This window comes from Neophocaena asiaeorientalis, unplaced genomic scaffold (genome assembly GCF_003031525.2).
Source record: "Neophocaena asiaeorientalis asiaeorientalis breed wild unplaced genomic scaffold, Neophocaena_asiaeorientalis_V1.1 scaffold24, whole genome shotgun sequence".
Taxonomy (NCBI): Eukaryota; Metazoa; Chordata; class Mammalia; order Artiodactyla; family Phocoenidae; genus Neophocaena; species Neophocaena asiaeorientalis.
In genome coordinates this window covers 4,886,884-4,905,621 of record NW_020185317.1, presented here as the reverse complement: position 1 = coordinate 4,905,621, position 18,738 = coordinate 4,886,884, and the positions used below count along the sequence as shown (strand labels likewise).

At 42.9% G+C, this 18,738-nt stretch overlaps 2 protein-coding genes across 5 annotated transcripts in view; both read right to left on the bottom strand.

Annotated features, from left to right (window-relative positions):
• Window positions 1–8,539, bottom strand: part of STAT1 (signal transducer and activator of transcription 1) — a 40,806-nt gene extending 32,267 nt beyond the window's left edge. The window contains exons 1-4 of one of the 3 annotated variants that reach the window (XM_024733668.1): window positions 8,380–8,539; window positions 7,904–8,056; window positions 5,154–5,282; window positions 4,039–4,183 (exon numbers count right to left, since the gene is read on the bottom strand). In XM_024733668.1, the coding sequence (XP_024589436.1) occupies window positions 4,039–4,183; window positions 5,154–5,281 (273 nt within the window). In that variant the 5' untranslated portion in view covers window position 5,282; window positions 7,904–8,056; window positions 8,380–8,539. Of the gene's footprint in view, window positions 1–4,038; window positions 4,184–5,153; window positions 5,283–7,903; window positions 8,057–8,271 lie in introns of those variants that run through there. The other 2 variants (XM_024733667.1, XM_024733669.1) reach the window with 2 other exon arrangements.
• A 9,268-nt stretch (window positions 8,540–17,807) lies between these two features.
• Window positions 17,808–18,738, bottom strand: part of STAT4 (signal transducer and activator of transcription 4) — an 87,117-nt gene continuing 86,186 nt past the window's right edge. For both annotated transcript variants that reach the window (XM_024733664.1, XM_024733665.1), the window contains exon 24: window positions 17,808–18,074. In XM_024733664.1, coding sequence (XP_024589432.1) covers window positions 18,048–18,074 — 27 coding nt within the window. In that variant the 3' untranslated portion in view covers window positions 17,808–18,047. The remainder of the gene's footprint in view (window positions 18,075–18,738) is intronic.

Below are 18,738 nucleotides of genomic sequence, written 5' to 3'. Positions count from 1 at the left end.
AATTCCTAGAAAGGTATAACCTTCCAAGACTGAACCAAGAAGAAATAGAAAATATGAACAGACCAATCACAAGTAATGAAGTTGAAACTGTGATTAAAGATCTTCCAACAAACAAAAGTCCAGAACCATGGCTTCACAGGTGAATTCCACCAAACATTTACTAGAACAAAAAATCTTAAAATTTGTATGAAGACACAAAAGACCCCGAATAGCTAAAGCAGTCTTGAGGGAAAAAAGCGGAGCTGGAGGAATCAGAATCCCTGACTTCAGACTACACTACAAAGCTACAGTAATGAAGATAATATGGTACTGGCACAGGGACTTCCCTGGTGGCGCGTGGTTGGGAATCCGCCTGCCAATGCAGGGGACATGGGTTCGAGCCCTGGTCTGGGAAGATCCCACGTGTCGGGGGGCAACTAAGCCCATGTGCCACAACTACTGAAGCCCACGCGCCTGGAGCCTGTCCTCTGCAACAAGAGAAGCCACCATGATGAGAAGCCCACGCAGTGCAACCAAGAGTAGCCCCTGCTCGCCACAACTAGAGAAAGCCCACGCGCAGCAACAAAGACCCAACGCAGCCAAAAATAAATAAATAAATTAAAAAAAAATGGTACTGGCACAAAAACAGAAATATAGATCAATGGAACAGGACAGAAAGCCCAGAGATAAACCCACACACCTATGGTCAACTAATCTATGACAAAGGAGGCAAGGATATACAATGGAGAAAAGACAGTCTCTTCAATAAGTGGTGATGGGAAAACTGGACAGTTACATGTAAAAGGATGAAATTATAACACTCCCTAACACCATACACAAAAATAAACTCAAAATGGATTCGAGACCTAAATGTAAGACTGGACACTATAAAACTCTTAGAGGAAAACATAGGAAGAACACTCTTTGACATAAATCACAGCAAGATGTCTTTTGATTCACCTCCTAGAGTAATGGAAATAAAAACAAAAATAAACAAATGGGACCTAATGAAACTTAAAAGCTATTGCACAGCAAAGGAAACCATAAACAAGACGAAAAGACAACCCTCAGAATGGGAGAAAATATTTGCAAACGAATCAACGGACAAAGGATTAATCTCCAAAATACATAAACAGCTCACACAGCTCAATATTAAAGAAATAAACAACCCAATCCAGAAATGGGCAGAAGACCTAAATAGACATTTCTCCAAAGAAGACATACAGATGGCCAAGAAGCAGATGAAAAGCTGCTCAACATCACTAATTATTAGAGAAATGCAAATCAAAACTCCAGTGAGGTATTACCTCACACCAGTTAGAATGGGCGTCATCAGAAAATCTACAAACAACAGAGGGTGTGGAGAAAAGGGAACCCTCTTGCACTGTTGGTGGGAATGTAAATTGATACAGTCACTATGGAGAACAGTATGGGGGTTCCTTAAAAAACTAAAAATAGAATTACCATATGATCCAGCAATCCCACTGCTGGGCATATACCCAGAGAAAACCATATTACAAAAAGACACATGCACCCCAATGTTCATTGCAGCACTATTTACAATAGCCAGGTCATGGAAGCAACCTAAATGCCCATCGACAGACGAATGGATAAAGAAGATGTGGTACACATGTACAATGGAATATCACTCAGCCAGAAAAAGAAACAAAATTGGGTCATTTGTAGAGATGTGGATGAATCTAGAGACTGTCATACAGAGTGAAGTAAGTCAGAAAGAGAAAAACAAATATCGTATATTAACGCATGTATGTGGAACCCAGAAAAATGGTACAGATGAACCTGTTTGCAGGGCAGAAGTTGAGACACAGATGTAGAGAACAAACGTATGGACACCAAGGGGGGAAAGCCACAGGGGGGTGGGGATGGTGGTGTGATGAACTGGGTGATTGGGATTGACATGTATACACTGATGTGTATAAAACTGATGACTAATTAGATCCTGCTGTATAAAAAAATAAATAAAATTCAAAAATTCAAAATAAAAGAATGCAATCTCCCCTTTAAACAACATGTACTAGTTTATTATATATTTTTATGCTCTGCAGTGAGTTGGTACATTTCCAAAGGCAGAGACTATACTTTAATTATCTTTAGTAATGAAAGGAAATAGCTGCATATATGACAATGTGGAGTCTTTAAGTTTTATGTCCTTACTGAGTTCAATAAAATAAATACCAGCTTTAAAGGAAAAAAAGAAAAGGAAAGCTCATCCTGAACTTATTAAGTTCTACATAAGCTATTTTTTTTTTTTTTTTGCGGTACACGGGGCTCACTGTTGTGGCCTCTCCTGTTGCGGAGCACAGGCTCCGGATGCGCAAGCTCAGCGGCCATGACTCATGGACCTAGCCACTCCGCGGCATGTAGGATCTTCCCGGACCGGGGCATGAACCCGTGTCCCCTGCATCGGCAGGTGGACTCTCCACCACTGCGCCACCAGGGAAGCCCTACATAAGCTATTTTTGATAAAATCAAAATATTCTTTTTACGAACTATGACAAAAGCTGCTTTAACTGTTCAATTAAGCGCAGGTACTTAAATTATTTCTTGATTAAAAAAACAAGTGGGGCTTCCCGGGTGGCACAGTGGTTGAGAGTCCGCCTGCCGATGCAGGGGACACGGGTTCGTGCCCCGGTCCGGGAAGATCCCACATGCCGCGGAGTGGCTGGGCCCATGAGCCATGGCCACTGAGCCTGTGGGTCCGGAACCTGTGCTCCGCAACGGGAGAGGCCACAACAGTGAGAGGCCCGTGTACCGAAAAACAAAAACACAAGTATTTCCATATGTAGTTCCTAAATTACTTTAATTTTATTGTTCTTGGGCCCAATTATCTTGTTAGGATCCTGAGATAATGCAAATGATACAAAAATTATCCATGATATTCCTCAATTAATTTATCTGTTGGTCTCTGGTTTGAATTAGACCAAAGATATTCTTCTCAGTTTTTGTTTTCTTGTCAAGGCTAGTTTGCAAAATACCGGCAATCATGCCTCTTTATAACAGGTATTATCAAGCAAAATCTGTAGGAGAGCAAATTTCTGTAAAGTTAATCTGGCTTTCCCACTCACTGGTATTATAAAATCATATACACATTCACAGAGGGGTAAAAAAGCTTCTAATTACCTAAGTTGAACAGTTTGGTTGTGAGGAATAAAACAAGAAAATGACAGCACTCACCTCCATTAAAACAGAAAAGTTCCATTAATACTGAAATAAAAATGGTAGCCAGGCTTAAGGGATGCTGAGAGTACTTATGAAGAACTCCCAAAACTCTGCAGCATACTCTCTCCTGCGTGCAACTCTCTTTGACTTCTTCTTTCAAGGGAGGGCAACTTCAGCAGAAGCATGGCAAGGTGGAGTCAGCTCCAATTCACCACCTCACTACTGAGCCTTAGAGATGTCAAAACTTTCAACACTTTCTGGACTTACTCTTCATCTGTATACCAAGCACTTAGACTGGACTCACCACTAAAGCTCCTCTGAGCTTTAACATGTTACTACAGCTCACTGCTCTTAAAACACTTTTTCTTCAATTTAAATATCAACGGGGCGTCCCTGGTGGCGCAGTGGTTGAGAGTCCGCCTGCCGATGCAGGGGACACAGGTTCGAGCCCCAGTCCGGGAAGATCCTACATGCCGCGGAGCGGCTGGGCCCATGAGCCATGACCGCTGAGCCTGCGCGTCCGGAGCCTGTGCTCCGCAACGGGAGAGGCCACAACAGTGAGAGGCCCGCATACCGCAAAAAAAAAAAATAAAAAAAAATCAACGGCTTTTAATAAGACAAGATCATAGCATTGAATTTCTCTCAGAATTACTTACGTCTAAGTGATACCCTTCAGCCTGAATACTCCTTATGTGTTTACAAAATGAATTATTTTATTTTACTTCTGCTATAAAATATTAGCTACATAACGGTAGTTTATTTAGTGTCTGTACTTTTCTAAATACCAATGAGTGTGTGCTCAATAGTATTTGCTGAATGAAAAAAATTCTTAAGTAAACATGGAAACATTTCAACTTAAACGCAAAAACCAGGTCGTACCTGAAGATTACGCTTGCTTTTCCTTATGTTATGCTGCAACAAAAAATTATTCTCCAAAGAAAAGCGACTGTATTGATCATCCAGCTGCGACAGGAGGTCGTGAAAACGGATGGTAGCAAACGAAACATCATTGGCGGCATGCTCCCTAGGAGATACAAAATTTACACATTTCGTTTAGATGCTACTTTAAAACAACAAAATAAACACTGCTTTCCATGTTGAAATGACTAAAAATAATTTAAAGTGTTTTCTTGGGTTTTATTTCCTTCTTTTGAAACTGCCATTGCTATTAGCAGCAGTTTGTACAATATTTTTATTATATACAATTAGCATGAAAAATTCGGGCTTCCCTGGCGGCGCAGTGGTTGAGAGTCCGCCTGCCCATGCAGGGGACGCGGGTTCGTGCCCCGGTCCGGGGAGATCCCACATGCCACGGAGCAGCTGGGCCCGTGAGCCATGGCCGCTGAGCCTGCGTGTCTGGAGCCTGTGCTCCGCAGCGGGAGAGGCCACAACAGTGAGAGGCCCGCGTACCGCAAAAAAAAAAAAAAAAAAAAAAAAAATTCTAGCACTCCAAGACTGTGCACCAAACTGTTAATGGCGATTATCTCTGGAGGCAAAAAATCAACAGGGGCCTTCACTTTCTACGTCAAATACTTTCAGAACATTTGAAATATTTGCAATGAGCAAACAGTAAATTGTAAAATAGAACATATACCAGTTTTAAGAGATATTTCCTTAATTTTTTTTTTTACTTTCTTCATACTTCTAATCAGTGTTCTACCAAAACTTGGCTTTAATATTTACTTTTAACTTACTTCTTTCTATAATCTGGATCCTAACTTGGAAATAATTGGTGTCAGCATTATCTAACTTGTGCAAAGCATTTAGGAGGATGTATAATTAAATCGACAAATACATAAAATTAATGACTAATGCATTTAGCTTTGTAGAGACATATGCCATTTTTCAAGGCAACACTCTTTTCTGAACCAGGTAATCCCAATGGCTACTGATGAGATTCATCTTCCAGTCAACATAGTTCCAAGCCACTTAATCAACAAGTTATTTTAAAAGTGTAGAAAAACTCCTTCTTCTGTCAAGTGAGTTTTCCTTACCAGTCTTGCTTTTCTAGCCACTGTGCCAGATACTGTCTGATTTCCATGGGAAAACTGTCATCATAGAGCTGGTGAACCTGCTCCAGGAATTTGGAGTCAAGCTGCTGAAGCTCATACCACTGGGACATCCTACAGGGAAACAGAATACAGATCACAAATGGAAGCCCACAGCTCCAAAGAAAGCCTGTCTAGCATTGTGCTTCTTCTAAATATCTTGCTTAATTAAAAACATAGTTTGTCTTTGAAATATACTTTTAAAATGGCACCTATGTTTCAAAGCCTGTTTTTTAATTGAGTTTTGGGTCAAAGTTTTTTTCTTCTCCAAAAAACACATCTTCAGGTCTTTGCTCAAATGCCAGCATCTCAGGGAAGCCTCTTCTGGCCACCTTATTTAAATTGACACCACCTCTCACCTTGGAAAACACTATCCCTCCTCCCTGATGTATTCTTCTCTATCGCATTTACCACCATCTGACCTACCACATATTTTTTTTATTTTCATTAGTGTCTGTTTTCCCCGCATGAAGGGAAGGATTTGGGAGTGGGGGGGTTTGTTCACTGCTGTATCTTCAGAACAGTGCTGGGCATACAGTAGGTGTTCATATGCCTTTAAAATGAATCTGCACTTTTATCAAATAAATCAATGGAAAACACTACTTAGATTTGCTTTAGGACAAATTGTAAGAACTCTCCCTGAAACTGCTCTTATAAATTATAGAACATTTGTAATTTAACCCAAAGAATTTTAAATTAGCGTTTTATATTTTATGATTCACGTGATTAAAATGAATTATTTTTGATATATATCTTCTTTTTTTTTTTTGGCCACACTGCACGGCATGCAGGATCTTAGTTCCCCAACCTGGGATCAAAACCGTGAACACTGCAGTGGAATCGAAGAGTCCTAGCTATTGGACCGCCAGGGAATTCCCAGGTTATATATCTTTTAAAAGAGATATATTTTCCTCTTTGCCTACTGCAAACAATAAGTCTGCACAAAAATTCTTAAACCTAAGTAATAATTTTTAAAGACTGAAACAACATTGTTAAATGTAATCTGAAAGGATAAAATAATACTATTTTTTTGGATAACAGCAAGTCAACTTTTACATAGCAGTTCTGAAGATTAAAAATTAAAATACCTGATTTAAGTCCGAACATCCATTAGGAAAATGAAAAGCCTCTCTTCACCATAGCGTAAATTAGGATTTACATCAGCGCACAGCTGACAACATTCAGAGTAGATATATGTGAATCTTGTCCTACCAGCCCTGAGGAAGAGGTCTGGATTTTCAAGCAGGGCGTGGAAAAGCGTATGCATGCTTGTTGGCAAGCATACCTGTGCAGGCATGAAGTCATGTCTACTCCACAAATCTCCTTCCAAAGGAAGGTAAGGATGTGGTGAGGCTACCAAGCTAGTCACCATCACAAATACCAGTATGAATGGACCCAAGTCCACACCTTTGCTACACTTGCTGTAGCAATTTGATTTTTCACTTTGAATTTATTTCACCTGAGTGGAAGACTAAATCTTTGGCGTTCTCCCTCCCTACTAGGTGTCTAATAAGGATATGCCTAAAGCAAATATGCTGGCCAGAGTGTCAACCAGCGGGGACTGCAACACCTCTTTTTGCGTGAGTGACCTCAAGTGACTCACTTCCCTTTCAACAGGGTGACTGTTTAAGACTGAACGACCTAATACGGATACAGCACCTGGAACAAAGCAGGCGATCAATAAATCCATGCTAACAAATCCAGAATCCATTCCCTCTTCTCACAAAACTTGTTACCAGCACAGGGAGTGGCAAGACCAACCCCCAGTCACCTGACTTCTTCCTCTCCAGTCCCAAGACCTCCAACCACCTTGCCTCCAACACTCTTTCCCAATCTGGCCTTCTGCTGCACATGGGTTTTGACCACATCATTCTCTAGTTCAAAATTGCTACAGTTTGCCCATTACCAGGCTGATTTCCACTCTGACCCTATTTTCATCCATTAACAAAGCAACCCAGTCACCAAATTACCTACTTTTTTTTCTGCACTGCTCCAGCTGTCACTCACCCTTGAAAACAGCTTTTCCACATTCTGCCTCTCTAAATTCTACCAGCATTCAAAGGTAGGTACGAATAGCCCTTCTTCCATAAGCTCTCTGAGACTCACCCAGAAACAATTAAGCATTCATTAACGTGAGCCTCATTGCATTTTGTATCTCTATTAGAGCATCAGTCCCTGTCTTCCTTAAAAAGCTCTATGATGTCTCCCCTGCAGCATGTAAGCTTCAGAGTTGCTGGGACTGTCTTTTCTTTAAACATCGTCTGCACTGTGGACAGTGTCCTGCACATATTATGTACTCAATAGTAGTCTGTTGAATTGAAATCTAGTAGATTTCAGATTGAATTAGAAAGTAAAGGGCAAACCATATTATGGTCCAACAAGTTTGAGTCCTGCGTTAAACTGCAAACTGGATTGTGCTGGAGGCTCAAGTCTTATTTCTATCCCATAAAAACAAACTATCCAACTTATACAAACAACATTTAAAGCGCAATCACACACCTGTTTTTCTTCCCCCAAACTCTTTGGTACTAGTCAGAATTTGTTTTAAAGACTAATTATATTATTTGGGGGTCTGCAGGAACTAATTATCACTTTTACATTCCAGGAGCACATTAAGCTCTTTTATCCTTAAATACAGACATATAATTAAGTTCCAAAGTCACATATTCATTCGTTTCCGTGAACATTTTACTAACCTGTAACCTTGTGCCCCAGCGAAGGGCTGGGGATTCAACACAAGCAGCAGCTACACACAGCACGTCAGATGCCAAGACTGCTGGGTTTGCATGCACAGGGTGCGAGCGTATAACTTAGCTCTCTGGGGGTGGCACACGGCAAATGAAAACTTTCTGCGGAGAGAAGAAAACATGACTCTGGTGGAAGGGGCGGAAAAGAGAGAAAAATGAGGGTAAATGGGGAGATGCAGTATTTTCGGCGGGGGAGGGGCGCAGGATTCTATTTCACAAGACAGTTTTTACTACCAGAGCACAACTGGCTGGGGCAACCATGCCATCACCGAAAACAACACCTGGGATACGCGTTCTTTCCCGGATAACGGATTTACCTGTCAGCACTTTAAAGCCCGCCCTCGCCGGGTATCCGGCAACTGGGTCCAGACGACTGCGGTCCAGGAACGTCCCACCCAGGCACCCGGAACCTCACGCCCACTCACTCTCCGCTCCGGATCCGGCAGTGGTGGGCGAGGGCGCGGCCGTGCTGCCTCTCCCGGGCGCGCCGGGTCTCCTCTGCTCTTTCTGGGGTCTGACAGACTATGTCTCTCCACAAACTCAGCGCAGCAAAGCGAAAATACCACCGAGAGAAATGGTAGTGCCAGACGCTCCGCCTCCTTCCACTTCCGCCAATCACCGGGTTGCTGCCGCTCTCGGCCAATCAGACGCCGCTGTTCCGAGCGCGCGCCGCCTCTCCCCCCGGGGCTACTGCTCTGCCAACCCGCTGGGTCTTTCCTTAGAATTTGGGGCGGGCCCCCATCTGGAAGAGGTGAAGCTCAGCTCTGTGTTGCAAGTTGCGGGTTATGTTTACACATGTTTTAGAGAACAACTAAAAGGAAGTTATGTGTTTGCAGAGGCCCATACTTGCAGATCCTTATATCAGCCCCAAACCTGAGAATTCGAGGCAGAGGACACAGGTGGAGACGTTGTCATTCTAGATGCTCGGCTTAGCAGCTGACCTCCATGTTGCTAAACCCAGGGGACGCTTTTCTGTCCTCACCTTACTTGACCACTCAGAAACCTGCGCAGTTGACACCTCCACCCTTTAACACTTCTTCCTGGGCCATGATGCCGACACACTTTGCTTGCTTCTTCCTACCTCCCTGCTATCCTTTCTCCATCCTCTGCTCCTCTGCCACCAAACCGTTCAATGTTAAGTGTGGTCAGTGTCCGGATCTTGGTCTACTTTACCTACAGTTCTCAGGCTGTCCTGTGATGACCTCATCCACAGCTTCAATGTCCTTCTAGATATGTAGAACTTCTACACGGGTACCCTGTCCACACGTCTCCTTTGAGCTCCACACCCACAAGTACAGCCCACGCTTGACTCTCCACTTGGATGTCTGGTAAGCTCTAAAAACTAGTTGTGTTCAGAACCAACTCATCATCTGTCTCCTGAAACCTGCCCTTTTTCCTGAACTGGTGCATGCCAGAAAACTAGGAGCCACCTTTGACATTGCCTTCTCACCCCCACCAGTCCTCAAGCCTTGTTGATGCTTCCACCTAAATATTTCTCAAGTCTCATTGCTTCTTGCCATCTCCCACACCATCTCTCCTTTTCTCTCATTTGGATCCTCGCAGTAGATTCCCCAAATGGCTGCCTCACTTCAGTTCTTTTTTTTTTTTTTTTTGGTTTGCGGAAAGCAGGCCTCTCACTGTTGTGGCCTCTCCCATTGAGGAGCACAGGCTCCGGACGCGCAGGCTCAGCGGCCATGGCTCACGGGCCCAGCCGCTCCGCGGCATGTGGGATCTTCCCGGACCGGGGCACGAACCCGTGTCCTCTGCATCAGCGGGCGGACTCTCAACCACTGCACCACCAGGGAAGCCCTCACTTCAGTTCTTAACTCCCGTTTAGTCCATATTCCCTACAGCAGTTTGAGTGGTTTGTCTTTTAATTGCAAAGCAGATCATGTGTTTGCCAACCTGAAAATCCTCTGATGGCTTTTCTTATAAAATCCAAATTTCTTAATGTAACCTATAAAGCCCTGGTTTCCCCATCCCTTTCTTTAACCCCATCTTGTGCCACTCTTTCCTTACTTCAGCATTTTTGTTCTTCCAATAAGACAAGCTCTTTCCACACACTCAGGGCCTTCTCACCAGTAGTTATCCATCTGGAAAGCCCCTTGAGCCAATGTCGCCCTCCCCCAAGTTCTTTGCGGGCTAACTCATCTTTTATGTCTTAGCTAAAATCTAAGCTTAAATGTCACTTCCCCAGGTAGGCATCTCTGAGGCCAGCCTTGACTAGATCTTCTTGGAATGCATGCACAGAAAATCAGTTGGTTCCTCTAAGTAGGTAGAACTTGAATCAAGCCTAGAATAATAAGGCAACTTTGGGTAGGAAAAGCCTCTAAATAATTTCCCAGAGGTATGCTTATATGTGTATCTATTATAGTTTTTTCCCTTCTCACATCTATATGTTCCTTCCTCTTGTCACATATTCACCCTCACAAAGCCGGTACTGATAGCAATGACCCTTGGTACCAAAGTAGCAGCCTTCTGTGAAAAAAGATGCCAGGACACGAAAAAAAGTCCTTCCCCTTCTACTCACTCCCTGTACTAAGGGCCCAGACAATGTCTGAGAAAAGCTCTATGAAAGGTAGATAATATGTTAAACATATTTTTTTCTGGTACTGTAAAATTTGCACAGAGACTAGCTTCAGTATTGACAGGGAAATTAAATAATCTTAACAGCTGCAAATAGGATGTCTCTCGTTGGCTCTCCACATTCTGATTGTCATCAAGTTCTGTGGATGCTTCCTTCCCTAATGCCTTTATCTGCCTTAGTTTTCCCATCATTGATAATACCCCACTGTAGGCCTTCATCAGTTCAGAACTGGAATGCTACAGTAGATGCCAGTTACACTACCTTTTTCTGTCCCTTCCCCCTCGACTGTATTTGCCACATTAAATTCTCTAAACCACCTTATTTATGTAGTCATTCCCTGCTCAAAAGTCTTGACAACTTTCATTGCATTTATGATAAACACAAACTTTGCCTGCTAGTCTGGACCCTCTACAGAATGTCCCTAACATGTTCCGTGGTGGTGAGTTATTTCTTATAATTTTCTTCTTTTTTTTTTTTTTAATGTCTATTATGAGCAGCATTACATTCGTAGACCAAACACCATTACGAGCACCTTTTTTAGTCCTGTGCTTTCAGAAGAGCAGCCCAGGCCCGCCCAGGATGAAGTACACTCGGGGAGGTGCAGTCTGTCAGGCTGTTTGATAAGTTTCCAAAATAGCTGGCCCCGCGCGTGGCGGGAGGGACGCGGCTGCTCAGAAGAGCCGCCCCACGTGCTTTCGGGGAAATAGTCTGGGAGCGAGAAGTAGCAGGACTGACAAGAAACCGAAAAGCGAAAGTAGAGATGGAGGGAGCAGTACGCAGGCGCGGGCCCGGGACTTTCCAGCTGACCGCTCGCCCATCCGCCGGTTCCCTCCGGCAGCCTCCGCGAGGGCGGGATCCTCACGCTCGCCCGAGCTCGGCGTAGCTGCCCGGCGCCCTCCCTACCCGAGTCTGAGAATAGTGGCCCTGAACACGATGAAAGGCAGCGGCGGGGGCCTGGGTGCCTCTTAACTTTGGAGGGAGGACTGGGGACGTTTTCTAATTGCCTAATGTGCTGGAAACCTTTCTCATTCTCTTCCATCTTTTCTTTCTTCCCGTAGCCTGGAGACGTCCCTTTTTTTCCCCTCAGTTCTGTATCTACACAATCTGCACGCATGCTAACTCAAATCTCATTAGTTTTTCTAGTTCTGACCCTCACCCAGCTGGCCTGACTGCCCTTAATCCAGAGATAAGAGTGGAAGGTTGGCTGTTTCTTCAGCTGTCTTTTTCTAGATCCGCAGACGGGACTTTTCTCCTTTTTCTGGCGTCTTTTCGTCGCTCCCACTTCCCACCCCCAATCCCCACCTTCTCGCTCATGGTGATTATACCAGAGGGAGTGGGGAAGAAGTATAATGGAGAAGAATAATTTAGTAACCGGACCATGATTTTGAAAGTTTGGCAGGACCAGAGAAAATCGTTTTGGCCCCGCTTGCTATGTGTGTTATTTACTGAATGGTTCTAGGATGCATGGACAGCGTTTCTTTGGGCTCTGCTCAATCATTCTGTAAAAGGCTCTATTAAGGTGACCTGGGGACCAACCTAAGACCTCCAGTGTGTGATGGGCCCCACCTTACTGGACCACAGCTTCTGGCCTCATGACAGTGAGCACCAGTCCCCAGGGCTGCAAGGGCACGTTACATAATTCCCAGAATGCAAAGGGGCATCTACTTTCCCGTTAGGAGAGGACAGGACGTGCTATATAATTTGCAGGCCCAATGCAAAATGAAAACAGGAGACCCCTTATTCAAACTTATTAAGAATTTCAAGAAGGCAAAGGCAGAGCACTAAACCAAGTGCGGAGCCTCTGACTGTTCTGCCTTTTATAGATGCACACATTGCACACCCATGAGGTCCCTAGTAGGGGAATTGGAGGGAGGGGAGAGTTCTTCTATAGAAACCTTGTTACATGTTTACTTAAAACAAATGAAAACTTAGATATAATGAAGAAACGAATTATAACACCACTCCTTCCTAAAGCATTTGCAATACAATCCAGAGGCTTCCACTCTCCCAGCAGAGCCCTACACCATCTGATCTTGTCTCCCTCTCCTACACATCTTGTCCCACTCTCTCCATGCTCTTCTACACTCCCCACCCTGTGGACTCTTTCTGTTCCTCAAGTACCCCCAGCTTTTACCTGCCTGGGTTCTATGCATGTGTATGCTGTTCCTTTAGGATGCTGTGTTCCCAGCTGTGGCATGGACTTGCTTCTTCTCATTCTTTAGGTCTCAGCTCAAATGTCATCTCCTCAGAGAGACCTTCAATGACCATTTCTTCCAGTTACTCTATGTCACATTTATATTCTTCATAGCACTTACTAAATCTGTCCTTTATTATGTGCTTGTCTGTTTTCATCTCTCCTCACAACAGGAGGAACTTTGTGCTGTGTTACAGCCTGTCTCATCTCAGGTTCCACGAGAGAATTAAGCCTAATGCCTGGGGCATCTGTGTATTAATTATCCTTGGGAGAAGTGAGAAAATAGTCAAGCAAATCACTTTCTGTGTTTTGTGGTTCAGATAGGAAACCCCGGTTGAAAAAGGCAATGCCTGATACATAGTCTCAAAAATATTTTTGAATGAATAACCCTGGGATAAGGAATCAGAGGTCAAATCAACCATTCAGACCTCAGCACAGGCTCTACCCTATTGAGCTAGAATCGAGGGGGAGGACGATTAAGAACAGGTGTATTCCAAAAAACTTCAGTGAGAGCACCATTCCTCCACACCCCTCCAACCTTTCCCCCATCTCCACCCTGTCTGGAGGGCCTCTAGGGTTCTTTCTATCTGCAGCAGCCTGTGAGACACCTCAGTGGATGACTGTCCAGCCTAAGTAAGAGAGAGCTGTGTGGGACTTTTACCAGGGGTGGGAGTAATAAAGGCAATGAGTTTAATCACGGGGAATTAAGGGGAAATTTCAGGAGCACTTGATTCCTCTGTGGATGGACAGATGTCTGGGATGCTAGGCACACATGAGATACCTAAATTAAAGGGAAGTTAGAGCTAACGGACAGTCTAATTCCAGAGCATTTCTATAGTGTTTGGATGTCATGAGTGAGGTGAAGTAGAGGAAACGTCTTATGGTTTTTGAGCAATAGCAAGTGTGTTTTGGTTAATCAGTTTGAAGTAAAATATCGGGGACTGTTCCACAATTTTAGAGTTTGGAGGGTTATAAAGGGAATTCTAGCCTTGTCTTGCAGGCAGATCAAGGAGCAAAGGAAAGAAAGGAACTAACTACTGTCCTGTATGTCCTTTAGTTCAAACACTAAATCATTAACTAGTATTTATTAAGAGGCAGACTGTGCTAGATTTTAGGGATATAACTGTGAACAAGGGCTTCTTTGTCCCTGTACATACAAAGTTTGCTTAGAGTCTAATGAAGACAGATGATACGCATTTACAACCAAGGTGATAAGAATGGTGCTGGGTAATGTAGAGGATATGGAGGAGGCATGATGTGACCTGAGCCCTACACATGTGCATGTGTGTGTGTGTGTGTGTGTGTATGTGTTGGGCAGGAAGGCTTTCCAGAGCCTGAAGGATGTGTGAATGTTAATGAGGTGAGAGGGTAGGTGGGCTGGGGTTGGAGACCTGAGAGGATACAGCAGAGGGAGGCGAGAGTGGGCCTGGGCTGTGAAAGAAACTAAAAGTAGTTCAGTCTTGTGTATATTCTGGAAGAAGAGAAGCTATTGTTGGGGAGAAGTGTTGAGAAATGAGTTGAAGACTAAATAATATATGACTTTGGAAAGATCTGTTGAGAATTAGAGTCTTCATCCAGAGGTGGGATTCTTAACTATTTTTTGTGCCATGGACCCCTTCGGCAGTCTGATGAACCTATGAGCTCTTTCAAAGATTAATTTTTTTGTTGAATAAAATAAAATGCATAAGATTAAATAGGAAACCAATTACACTGAAATACAGAGATCAAAATAGTAAAACCAACTTTGTGATAGAGTAATATAAGTGCTTCTTTATTAATGGCATTAAGTGAGATCTAGCAGTGGGTCGGATGAATGCAATTTCAAAGTCGTGCTTAGCATAAGCAATATTTTGAGATAAGTGTAACAACTGTGATGTGACAAAAACGTGGTGTGGTTTACAGTTTGTTACCTTTATTCCTAATTGAAGGAAACTCTAAGTTTCAGTTAGAAGTTTGTGAAAATAAAGCTTTAACTTCTGCCATTCAAACTCATGACTCTCCAGAATTCTGTCCACATACCCCAGCTAAGAAGTGCCAATCCACAGCACCATGAGCCCTTTGAAGATTTTAAGCAGGGAGTAAAATGATCCTATTTATTTTAAATAGAGCCTTCTGTCTACATAAGAGGCCACATGGAATAGTTTGCTGTATTTACTCTAAGGATATTGTGGAGAATGTCCTTCATCATGTTTTCAGAGTGTCCTCTTTGTGAGGACTCTAGTGGAAATGTTCTATGTCTTACAGTGGTGGTTACACAACTGTATGGGTTTGTTGGAAAAGGATGAATTTTATTATGTGTAAATTATGCTTCAATAAGCCAGACTTTTAGAAGTGCAGTCAAATCAATCAATGTTCACGGACAACTTGAAAAAAAGGAAAACTTGTCTGTCAGAAATTGGAATGTGTGCACAGCGAGACCAGTTTGCCCAGTTCGGACTATAATTTCCTGCTGTTGGAACACAGCACTAGGATGTTTTGACCCCTAATTCTCTTCCTGCTACTGCAGGGAGTACATAGGCCTCCTGAACCATTTGAGGTACAGAAAACTCCCTCAGCTTTGCCACAAGTATCCTCCCTGTTCCTGGTTCTTTGGGGAGCCTTCCTTGTTACCTTATGACTTTGAGGAAATCCACTGGCAGCTGCCTTCTTTCACCACTTATTCCAGATAAAGACATTGATATTCAGTACAATTGGTCAAAGTGAGTCTTTACGTTAAAAAGAATTTGAAAAGGAATTAGCAAAATGGGCATCTGTGATTGGTCTTGGATGGTTGGAGGGAGAAGTGAAAAGGTGATTAATATTTTGAAAATAAATTTCCATTTTGCTTCATTAAATGCTGCTTATTTGCTATTAGTTGGCAGAAAAAAAATATTCTGGGGTAGGATTTGGTGGAAATGTGGTCTAAATTCCCTTCCCATCGTATTTCCATCTCATGCAGCACACCTTATCCTGATCTAAACAGGTATCCCCAAGAATCTCCTGACAAAATCCCATTACCCCCACAAAGATGGTTTCTGGAATGCAAGACTCACACTGCTGGAAATAACTCTTTACCCTGGGATCAAGAACTTGATTTTGATTTTCTGAATCTAAATAAAACATAGCCGCTTACTGAACTCTTACTCTTACTGAGGCCTCTGCCTCTATTATAGGGAGTAAACTACAAATGTCCTTGTACTGTCTACCTCCAAATAACAAAGATGGCTGAGATCACATATATGAAACCTTGACATTCTTCTGTCAGGCTCTATATTTACAAGCTTTTCAAAATTCTTCTGAAATAAGTGAGAGTCCATCATACTTTTAATATTTTCCAGGGAATAAAAAGCTTCTGCAGGATTTCCCTGGTGGCACAGTGGCTAAGAATCCACCTACCAATGCAGGGGACATGGGTTCGAGCCCTGGTCCAGGAAGATCCCACATGCTGTGGAGCAACTAAGCCCGTGCACCACAACTACTGAACCCACATGCCTAGAGCCCGTGCTCCGCAACAAGAGAAGCCACCGCAGTGAGAAGCCCGCACACCCGGACAAAAAGCAGCCCCCACTTGACGCAACTAGAGAAAACCCATGCGCAACGAAGACCCAACACAGCCAAAAATAAAAAAAGGTTTCTGCAACATTTTTTGGTATCTAAATCCAATTGTTCGTGAGTATTTGCTGGGAGGAAATTACCTCCTTAAACCAAGTTTAAAATTATTGCTTCGGCTGCCAATTCATATATTTGAATTTCAAGAAAATTGGGCTGATGAAGAGAAGTGGAGACTGGGAAAATGCACCTTGAGTTAGCCTGTGGTCCTACATTGAACAGACACCTTCACCCAAAGAATACTGTCAAGAGCTTGCAAAGGAGTAAGGGAATTGGCCTTGGGACAGCTGCAGAGTTTGTCCCATAGGAACAATCTAGGATCATGTGGGTGGGTATAAAGGATGAGATGGATAGGATGGAATCTCTCTAAGGGAGAAGGCAGGTTACATTAAAAGCTTTTTTTTTTTTTTTCTTTGAAATCTTTTCCATCAAACATTAGCTTCTCCTTGTTTGACCTACCTGGAAGATGGGAAATGGATTAAAGAAGTTAGTGAGGAACACCTCACAGTTAGTGAGGAACACCTCACAGGGGACTGCCAACTCTGACTCTGCAGTCAGGGCTTACCTTGGACACCAGCCTCAGGACATTTTGTGGCTGGTCATGGCAGATGCCTCAGCATCATGACTTCCTCACCTGGCTCAGCAGCTTCTTTAGGGCCTGGAGACATGGAGAGCTCCCCAGGGCTTGGGCACTGAGAGATCCCACACTATTACTAAGGGCAGCAGCTGTTCAATGGCACCACTAAGCATTCAGTCTGGGCAAGGGAAGGATCAAAGTAGACCTGCAGCCCGTATACATGTATTGCCATTCGGTAAACCACCTCCCCTCCTGCATCACCAGGGATGGAACTTCTCATCCTAAATTCCTTTCCCCTGGCTCAGGTTGGATTCATGGGACCAGAGACTCTTAGAGCTGGAAAGGACCATAGCCCACCTAGCCTAACCTCTTCTAGAGAGGAAGAACACACAAGCCAGGGATCAAATCACTCACCCAAGGCCAGTGTTGTTATCTTCCTCCAGGTACTCATTTCATGAGATTTTTACCCATGTGTCTGCTTTTAGTGCGGTTTGCCTGAGGTACCACCAGGAATGACTCTGGATCTCTCTCCCTAATAGGAGAGGTGTCCCTGGCCGTGGTACCAGCAGCTGTGAATTCTGAAGTTAGGACAATGTTGACATAACAACCAAGAGGCTTCCTGATTCACCCCTGGACACACACCGTGTGAATTGCTGCTGTTAATGCCCTGTCATTACTTCCATCTTGAATCTAATGTGATGACTCTTACTTGCTAGAACTCAGGACATTAGCTTATTAGGCTTTTCCATCAGGCCATCCTGATGGTTTCTGAGTAATGTACATGTGACTTTGTTATTTTTGACCTGTTGTGAAATCTTAACACTTAAACCTGCTAGAGCCAAAATCATAAGTAACACAAGAGAAACAGAATCAGAAATGAAACAAATACATACAAATGAGTCTTTTGTTAATATTATATTAACATTGTTTTCTTAAAGTGTTTTATCTGAAGCTTTGGTTTTTAGCATTTCAATCATGACATTCCCATTTGGGGGTGTCATACCAGTGAGAGGAAAGCTTCGAACTTAACCATTTCCTGGAAATCGGTATATACAAAGCTGAAGAAACAAGATGTGATTGTTGGCAAAGATCAGTCTTTAAACTTTTTCATTTGCTTCCTTCTTTGGGGTGTCAAGAGCTTATCGTGTCATTCAGCAGAATAGGGAGACTTCATCTAAAATTGGAAAATGAAAATGACCTTTGAGCAAACTATTGTTTTCCAAGTAAGTCACCATTTCTTAGGTAAACATTCTCTTGTCTACTAAATACATACTTTACTTCATAATCTTTCTACCAATTAACTACTAAGTACAGTACTTACAAAAGTAACTAAGGTTGATCAATCTAAAATAAAACGAACTTTAAAATAAATAAAAATGATTTTAAGGAGGCCTATTCAACCCATAAAAACGTAATGAAGAAATGGGTATAAAATGTAGCAAAAGTCCTCTTACAACTAAATGATTTAAGGACAATTAACGTTGGAATAAGTTTTTCTATCCCTGGAAATCTTCAAGAGAAGGACTAAAAACCACTTGATTTACAGCCAGACACTAATCTCTTGGAGCTCAGGGTCCCTCCAAGAATCTATTATTCTGATGTACATGCATCCTAATGTAATTGGGGTTTTGAACTGGTTGACAATATTGGGGACTAATACTAGATAGAATGCATCCTATAGCACATAGTAGCATATAAGATTATGACTCAGTTCTCAAAGGAGTATTATCATACTGCTCTTGATTGTTCGTATACTACTTGAAGAAGCTCCCAGGATAGGACCAATAATCAAGAAAAATTGGAATTTGTGCTGCTTGAATTGCTAAAATAAAATATTA